The following is a 9,248-nucleotide window of genomic DNA, read 5'->3' as shown; positions in this document are numbered from 1 at the left end:
CGTTAAAGCAAACTAACTTAATCTTTTTAACATTACCAAAAATTACTAGTAAAAAAATCTGTCTCGAATTTTTGCGAGAACTGACATTCTGCGTCTGAGAGTTCTTTGAAAACAAATGACTGTCTATGCTCGGCCAACTCCGTGTATTTTGACAAAACATCTTCTACTTTTTTCAGTGATTCCCCTTGTAACTTTTGCTTGTTTCTTGATAAGACCCAGGAGAAAACTGTAAAAAAAACATACCTAATATAAATATTTACAAATTTTTACCTCTGTATCTGTAATACGTCAATAAATCTATCCCATCAAAAACATTACATGTAAAAAGATGCAAGTCTCGCAACGCAGTTCTTCTACTACAAAAAAGTTTTGAAATGTAATGTGAAACCAAGTCGGTTATTCTAGTCAGTGCCCGGGAGTGATAATACCGTAACAATATTAGATACCTTTATTTTTTTAATACTTATAATGACTTGGCAATCGCACGGCTACATAATGACATAAGGATAATTCGTCAACTATGTAAAAAAATACTAATTCAACATAACGCTGGCCGCTGGCCCTAATGACATGCAGTTTGAGCAATACACATAATACGAGTACAAGGTACAAGTAAAGCATTGTGTTGCCAAGTCATTACATGTATTAAAAAAATAATGGTATCTAATATTGTTACGGTATTATCACTCCCTGGCACTGACTAGAATAACCGACTTGGTTTCACATTACATTTCAAAACTTTTTTGTAGTAGAAGAACTGCGTTGCGAGACTTGCATCTATTTACATGTAATGTTTTTGATGGGATCTCATCTCTTTTTGTAGGCAGTCCTTCTTTTCGTGTACTAATACCCATACCATACTCATACTATGTATACACATATCATAATTATACACATCTTCAATCATACTCACATCGTATAATGTTGTGTACCTATACATAACCTACTAATTGTAGGAACTGCAAACGTAACTTTGTTATCGCATATATTTATAAAGGATTACAAACTTACTTGTGCAGTTATTAAATCTTTAAAACGTGACTGATATTGCAGTATTTTTAAGTTTTTATTGGCTTAATACGCTAAAAACTAATCACGTTTCAAATTTGGAGCTTGTGGGTCTGCTAGAAGTACCTTAGAATTATGATGATCGTGAGTGTATCAGTGACAAAACTAAGGATATTTGACATGCAATAATTCTTAAACTACATGTTCAAATTACATTATATTGAGGATATATCTAAATAATGTTATGCTCTATACGTCACCGAAAATTCAGGGTTCTAGCTTTACCTATCACAAAATTACAGAACGTTGAAAATGGCCTGAGTGGCCTCGAGAAAAGGATGGTACGGCCGTGCCTCTATGTTTTGCTCGACTTGGCGGGGGCACTACCGTGCCCCCAGATAACTTGGAGTATATTGCAGATCAAATTCTGGATTGTTTACTATTTATACAACTTCACACTTGGTTACCCTTAGCACCCTTTAAAAAATATGTAATAGAAAAAAGTAGACATATGCAATACGCATACGACAGCCTGACTGATGAGTCGAGGAGTCTCCAGCAAGCTCGGCCGAATTGCACCTTTTCATACAAACGTAGTTCCGCTCTCGTTTCAAAACTACGTAATGGATTGTAATGAAACTTTGCACATACAATGAAATGAGGCCTATCTAGTCTGTAATTAGTTTAAATAGCTCCTGTAACTAGTTTATAAAACAAAAGAAATAGAGCAAAAACAAGTTTTGTATGAAAAACTTAAATTCGCTGTATTTTTTTAACTATGGTATCTGAAGCTACATAAACTAATTTCAGACATAGATATACCTTATCCTATTGTAAGTACAAAATTCTCAAAATCAGAGCAATCTAGCTAGTCGGTTTAAAATGAGAGCGGAACTACGTTTGTATTGAGAACCGAGCTTGCCGACGACCCTTAAAGTCTGGTTTTATCATGAACAAATCCAATTCGATTGGTCATGTTTTACAATAGATAAGCAAAGAAGAAAAGGATAATAAAGGCGCTATAGGTACCGTAATGGGTTCTCGGCTTCTTCTTGAAAGTCTTGCAGGTGTATGCGATGGCATAGTTGTCGTAGTCAGTGGATAGTATGAAGAACGGGAACTGCAGCACTTTGTCTGTAATAACATAGCATATAAGTATAGCAGGTTATAATTACACTTAAAATCTTGATGAAATTAATGATAAATACCGGTTTTGGATTCGTAACAGCGATAACTAGTTTCAAATGATCCCTTTAGAAATAAGAAATAACTAACTAAAAATAAAAAATAAACGAACCATCTTGCTAAGAGCCATTTGAACATAATATTCAATTATAGGTAACTTTTGACTCTAAGCTAAGTTATATATCTATCTGGTTGTACATAAATTCTATAGTTGGTCAAACCCAATGTGATTCTCTCTAACTTTGAAATGAGACAGTCCTTTGACAAACTATAGGTACATATATTAGACAATTGATATTATTATTATAATAAATAGTGTAACAGGTTTTTACGTATCTATGACATTTTTTTTAATCGGCTAATGCATACTTAATTAGTGTAGGTTAGTAGTTGTATGTTTACTGATAAGATAGATAAAAATAAATTATCCTTAAAGCCCATTCGATTAATAAATAGATCGTTACTTCAACATTTTTAATATGTGTCATAACAGGTGTTTTAAAGTTAGTGTGTGTGGATGGTATCTGGTTTCAAAATTGTTTTTATGTTTTTAGCTGAGATTGGAGAGATTTGCTACATTGTAACTTATTTAGGACACAGTAATTCATATTTATATAACATATTTTCATAACTTTTGACTTCTAAACACTTAATAAGGAATCTGCGATTCCCTTTCAGTATCAAGGCACATGGTACGAGATCTCCAAATACCCAAATTCAGCGGAGAAGAACGGCAAATGCGCCTCAGCCGAGTACAAACTCGATGGAGAACTGATGAAGGTGAAGAACGTCCATGTCGTGGATGGAGTTCAAACATATATTGAAGGCACGGCCAAGCTAGCTGCTGATGCTAATAAGGCTGGCAAGCTGGTCGTCTCGCTTAAGTTTGGCGGTAAGTAAAACGAGTTTAATATAGCCTGCGACTTGCGTGCGTAGAATGAGTACTTCCAGAGGCCATAAGTAACACAGTCAGTTAACATAAGTCATTGTAAGAAATAAATGTCCCATCACACGGCAAGTTATATGTGGGGACTAGTGTGAATTGCATAATTTACATTGTTTTATTGTTTTCCTGTATCTTACAATGGACACGGAATAAACCAACTATCAATAAATGCCTATGTACTATGTACATACTTACATCAATATAATCTCTTCAGTAATAAATTATCTCTTCTTTATCAATATCCTGTAATGAATTGTAACGAAATTATTTATTTTTATTGTCTTCGGTTACCGCGATAGTTACTCATGAAATAAAACTATGAAAACGGATTATTTCGCGTATATTGAATTTATAATACATCCCGACGTTTCGTGACGCTGTAAAGAGTTCGAAACGTCGGGATGTATTATAAATTCAATATACGCGAAATAATCCGTTTTCATAGTTTTATTTCATTATTTATTTTTGTTTATCGAAAGTATTGCCAGTCGAAATGGCCCTTCAACGCACTAGATCCAGTTTCAATTTGGTCGGGGGCTTTAAATGTTAAGTAGGTACCTATAAAGGTTGTATTGGTACAATCGACGGCAAAGATATGTTTACACTTTTGTACTATCCTTTACATTTACATTTAGGCGAAAAATGTAAACATATCTTTGACGTTGACTGTGCCATCCACCAAACACAACACCACTCCACTCAGTCTCTCACCGGTTCCACTGCTCTCAAGTCTCAAGACGTAATGGGTTTTTAAAAACCGACACGCTTAGTTGACATATTATGACCCTGCCTATGAATGATGCCGATTGTCCCGGGTTGTAATCCCGGTCTGTATCTCATGAACTGTGATAGCTTCATCATCAAATTTTCACAGATGATGCATTTCTGTTGCCGCTATAACAACAAATACTAAAAACAGGATAAAATAAATATTTAAGAGGGGCTCCCATACAACAAACGTGATTTGTTTGCCGTTTCTTTTGCGTAATTTCATAATGGTGGTCGCGACTCCGACTCGCACTTGGCCGGATTTTTTTCTATATGTGAGATTTTTCTATATGTGTGAATATTAGCTAGGTTTATGCGATAATTGAAAACAAGGCTATAACACACTTTGCACTACGAGGGTGCGACCGCATGAGCTAGCGTTGGATAAGTTATCTATAATCCTGCATGGCTACACAAGTCTTTATTGCTATCACATTACAGTTGAAATTAGTAGCTAATTTCATCAATTTTGTTCGTTTATCGCGAAGATTATCATGTTATTCGTATCCAGATTCAAATAGAATAGGTTCTGTGGGAGGTAGTTAAACGTGGTTAAACGGATACATATAGGTAAAAGGCACTGTAGTTTAATTTCATACATTCTACGGTAAGGTATCAGTAAGGTAAGTTTGGGCTTGGTTTAATAGCCAGTTTAAAGCACTTTCTCATCTTGAAAAGTTTAAGTAATTTAAGAAGGGAAATCTAAGCTCTGTAGGAGTAGAAATCTAAAGAGAGATCTCTCTCCAAGCGAGCATTGTGCCTGGGAACTAAAGTCCAATAAAGGCTACACCGGTTGCGTGTTAACTAAGAATTCTCATAAGAAATGTCACACCGCTTATGTGACGTGCGCGTGTGCGTGCGGTGACGTGTGCGTGGCATACGTTGCACGCACTGCAGCTCCGACGAGAAAAACCGGTTGCAAGCTGCGAGCACGCGTGCACAGAACGGAGCGGCAATGTCGCTTCGATACGTGCAGTTGTATTGAATGGCGTTCCCTATGAGACGGCGAACCGAGCCGGTTCGGCGGACACGCACAGCTCGGTGCTGCGTGTGCTGTGTGTGCCTCGCGTAGCTCTTGTATTGATTTACAATTCTGCCGGTGTGTGTGAAGGTCTGATGATCGAAAGTATTTAACACTAATACATTATTGTGATATATTACAAAAACGTGTTGTATAAAAAATATTATGGGAACAAATTGGTGCTTTTGAGATAAAACTATGAGAAGTTCTTCCTTTACCACCGATGCAATTTGTGGAAATTATTAGATATCAAGTGGTTAGTGCGAAAATTGTGACTACGCTACGGAGCTGCAGCGTCTGCCTTCGTTATGTGTGCAGCTAGTGCGCCGTAGTGACGTGAGCTTAGTAACCCGATGTGCGAGGTTCCCTACAATTAGTGCTAAAAAAACTCTATGTCCAAATATCTTCTGAAATTATTTTTGCTTCATCAAGAACCTGTTTGGTTACAGATGTTACTAAGGACTCCCCACTGAATATTCTGGCGACGGACTACACTCACTACGCCATTGCCCACAACTGCAAATACGACGAGAAGAACAAGAACCACCAAGGTTAGTTTGCCTGTAATAATAATATGTGAGAACGAAACCAAATTCATAGTAAAGTACATATTTTATACGCTTAAGTGATTGTCTATAATTTAGAAACGAAAATCACTAATGGTCAATTTATATATCAATATAGTATTTAAGTAGGCCATCTTTTAATTACCGTAGCTAAACAAACATGCACTGAATTTTATTTGGTAGTAGTGTTCAATTTATTTCTCAGTGGACTAGGTACCTAATAACTATAATTACAAAAAAAAAATCTTCATGAAAAAAAAAATCGAATTGGAAATCACAATAATAATGGTAAATTATTTATATCGAAAACTATAATATTTGTTTCCCTTTGAATGCTTTTGATGGTCTTCAGTAGCATCAACATCAAACATTTATTCAGCAAATAGGCCACAGGGGCTTTTTACATGTCAATTTTTACAAGCAATAAAATTAACCAAAAATTAAAAAAATAATTACAAATATGGAATCAATAAAACATTAGATACTTTGTTAGATATGTATCCAGTCTAAATGTCAAATTACACAAAAAAAAACTACTAAAAAATATACAAACAACAGTACTAAAATTATTTAGAGATGTAAAAGTCTCTAGGTGTCAGAGATAAAATATATATAATAAAAAAACGATCATCAAATTATCCGTAAAGGTCTCCAAGACTTGAATTGTTATATAAGTAAGACAAGAAATTAAATCAGACAATCAGACAAGAACCGAAAGCTGCCAGTGTCATGGGGACTTTTGAACCGGCTACGGTCCGAAGTGGGGACTTGGCCTAGTTTAATTTAGTGTTTAAGATTGACGAAGCCTGTAGCTGATTTATTGTTGTAAGAACCGAATGAAGTGTCTCACGTTAATGCCACTCAAAAGTAAAGTTACATAGGTACTTATAACGTAAAAACAATCCTTTAGTTATTGTATAAAGATATCTAACTATTAACTTATCTACATTGTCTACGTGTGGTATTTTTTACATTAGCGTCACTAGACATATGACGAAAACATATCCGGATATTTCTTTATCTAGGTCATTATCGAAAATAATATTGTTTCCTCGAAATTTAATTAACTGCATAAGCTATGCTTGATAAAATCTATAAAGATATCTAAAATAAATTGATTGGATTTAGTAATAATACTACATGTAATCAAGGCATCAAGTTATGCTAAATGCATATTTTTGAATCGCACGTGTAATAATTTTACCAATATTTTGAGCTCAGAACCCTAGTGTAAATTTCATTTGATAGCGTGACGTGAGTGCGCGTTTGCGTATGTCTATTTTTTTATGTGATTTGTTGTGAAACTCAAAATCCCATACAAAATGACACTTAACGCAAACGCGTACTTCACGTCGCGCTATCGAATGAAATTTACGCTAGGGGTACAGGGACTGCATGGAAAGATGGGAGTAGAAAAATATTTCAAAATAATTGTCAAAAATAAAGTACTTGTTAAACCTGTTTGATGACTGTTACATGCCTTTTGAAGTTTCTGAAGTCATTCATTGTCCTTCACAAGCTCAGTAATCTCAGTACGGTCGTTCATGAACTCTACATGAAATCCATTCTGATCTGACCGATGAGCCGATCCTATTCAAAACAAGATCAAAACCCAAACAAAATGCACTTCATTAACAAATTGTTAAATCAGAATACTTTTCTCATTTTTGTACAAATATTGTATTTTTGCGTTCGCTACATTTGTTTTATGCTGGCATGCGGTGCTCCTAGTTCAGGTCAACTTTGCGCATTTTTGGAAATCTTTAAAACGAGTCTTTAGTGACGTGACTCAAATGATAACAAAAACCGCTTGGATTACTTAGGATTAATAAAAAGTAATAAACAAGCTTCTTAGATTTTTAGGGACACTCCCTAATTAAAGATTAGTTTCACTATTGCTCTGTACTCTCTGTAGTTATCATATGGATACCGAATTTTATGATGATGACAAACCGCCCCACATTTTACACTATTATGTTTTAACAAATGTTGTTTGTGTATTGTTTTGTTTGTTTGCACTAGAAAACTAATATTAGTCTTATTGTTTGTTGTTTGTCAATGTGGCATGGTGTCATGATGACTCGGGAGTTAAATTTTCTGACTACCTATCCTAATCTTACCTCATAATAAATAATTCTCTTAATGGTCGGTACTTTTGATAATGATATTCTATCTGTAAGTATCTAGGCTTTATATTTCGTTTTCCCAGATTTCGCCTGGATCCTATCGCGAAGCAAGAAACTAGAGGGTGATGCCAAGACCGCCGTGGACAACTACCTGAAGGCCAACGCTAAGGAGCTGGACACAACCAAGTTCGTGCAGACCGACTTCTCGGAGGCTGCCTGCAAGTTCACCAGCACAAGCCTTATCACTGAAGCTGTGAAGCACCATTAATAACCCTGTGTGTACCAGTTAACTGACCCAAAGTCGCAACTTTTGATAAATCATAATATAAAGAATAATAATGTGCATTACATTCAATCTTCTTCGTTTTTTTATATACTTTAACTTTTTGCTGCCCGACCTAAACCTTATAGCAAGGAGATAAAATCTACCAACGGTCAGTCTTATATTGTGTAAGTTCCAATATTGTCTTTTATATGTGAAAAACATCGGTATGACTGTCTCTTTCCTTTTGTAGTCTTTAGTTTAAGGATTTAAGCGGAAATAATTAGAAAAAGGCTCGTATACATTAATTGAAGGCATGTTAACAAAAACAACATAACTAACATTTTTTGCGGATTTGAGTTTTTGATATCATAGCCTTCGTCTAAGCAGGATCTACACGTAGAGCAAAAGATAGTGTCCAAAAATAACCCCAATTGTCCAAAATCCACTAGTTAAGTAAGATAAATCTGTACCTCTCTGATAGAATACAAAACATAATTTCTATAGAAACTTGTTTTATTTTCTTACAAATAGAACATAACTAACAAAATTTTACAAAAACAGCATAAGTGACGAACTTATTTTTCTATTTTTTTCCAAAAATACTGGTCTTTGAAATGTGTAGGTAATCGTATATTTCGGAACTATTGGCCACTTACTAAAATCACCTATACAATGTTTATGTCCAATAACTAGTATAAGAAGACATTTAGTTTTTTTCGTTTCCTGTAAATTCATGTCTAGTGTAGTTATGTTGTTTTTGTAAACATGCCTTCAATTTTTCTCCTTTTGTTCTAGTGATTTATTAATATGCATATTGATCTACGAGGAGCTTTTTATGAAAATGACTAACAACTTCACATTTCGTAGTAAATTGCTGGTGTCTGTTTATGCTACTCTAACTACTTTACATTTAAAGTGTGATAATTTATGTAAGTCCGTTTAGAACTTAGTTGAATAGTTGTGTAATAAGGATATGATTTTTCTTTCTCATGTTTTATTTGTTTTCTCTATCCTATACAATACGTAATTTTAATTATTTAAATAAAGTTAATTGCATAATTTACAAAACAAAATATACAAATGGTCGGCTTAATGCCTATTAGCAATCTGTACTAGTTAATTAGAGACGATTGGTTTCATTTAAAAGTCGATCGATGGATATTTTTGCCATTTATTGATAGATCATTGACATTATGTAGCGGTGTTTAAGAATTTATACGTGATTTAACAAAATAACAAGTGTTGTCTTAGAATAAAATAACAATAAAAATACCGGTCGTTTATAATAAAAAAATCTATAATCACAGTTTTTTGTAATAAGTGTAAGTATAAAAATTAAACATCGGAAAAGGTCTAGTCACAT

General features: G+C 34.4%; 1 protein-coding gene and 1 long non-coding RNA gene across 2 annotated transcripts; one reads left to right on the top strand and one right to left on the bottom strand.

Annotated features, from left to right (window-relative positions):
• Window positions 1-24: 24 nt before the first annotated feature.
• Window positions 25-2,313, bottom strand: LOC134748205 (uncharacterized). Its single transcript, XR_010128399.1, has 2 exons — window positions 2,038-2,313; window positions 25-226 (listed from the first exon to the last, which is right to left on the bottom strand). It is a non-coding gene; the product is annotated as an uncharacterized LOC134748205 (long non-coding RNA).
• Window positions 2,314-2,841: 528 nt separating this feature from the next.
• On the top strand, window positions 2,842-9,225 carry LOC134748521 (bilin-binding protein-like; the record flags this gene model as incomplete). The annotated part of the gene is made up of 3 exons (XM_063683313.1): window positions 2,842-3,085; window positions 5,378-5,479; window positions 7,704-9,225. Coding segments are annotated over 3 exons (531 nt in total), but the record flags the coding sequence as incomplete, so codon positions are not given.
• Window positions 9,226-9,248: the final 23 nt, after the last annotated feature.

The sequence above is a fragment of the Cydia strobilella genome, chromosome 16 (genome assembly GCF_947568885.1).
Source record: "Cydia strobilella chromosome 16, ilCydStro3.1, whole genome shotgun sequence".
In the NCBI taxonomy this organism is placed as follows: domain Eukaryota; kingdom Metazoa; phylum Arthropoda; class Insecta; order Lepidoptera; family Tortricidae; genus Cydia; species Cydia strobilella.
This window is presented reverse-complemented; position numbering and strand designations above follow the sequence as displayed.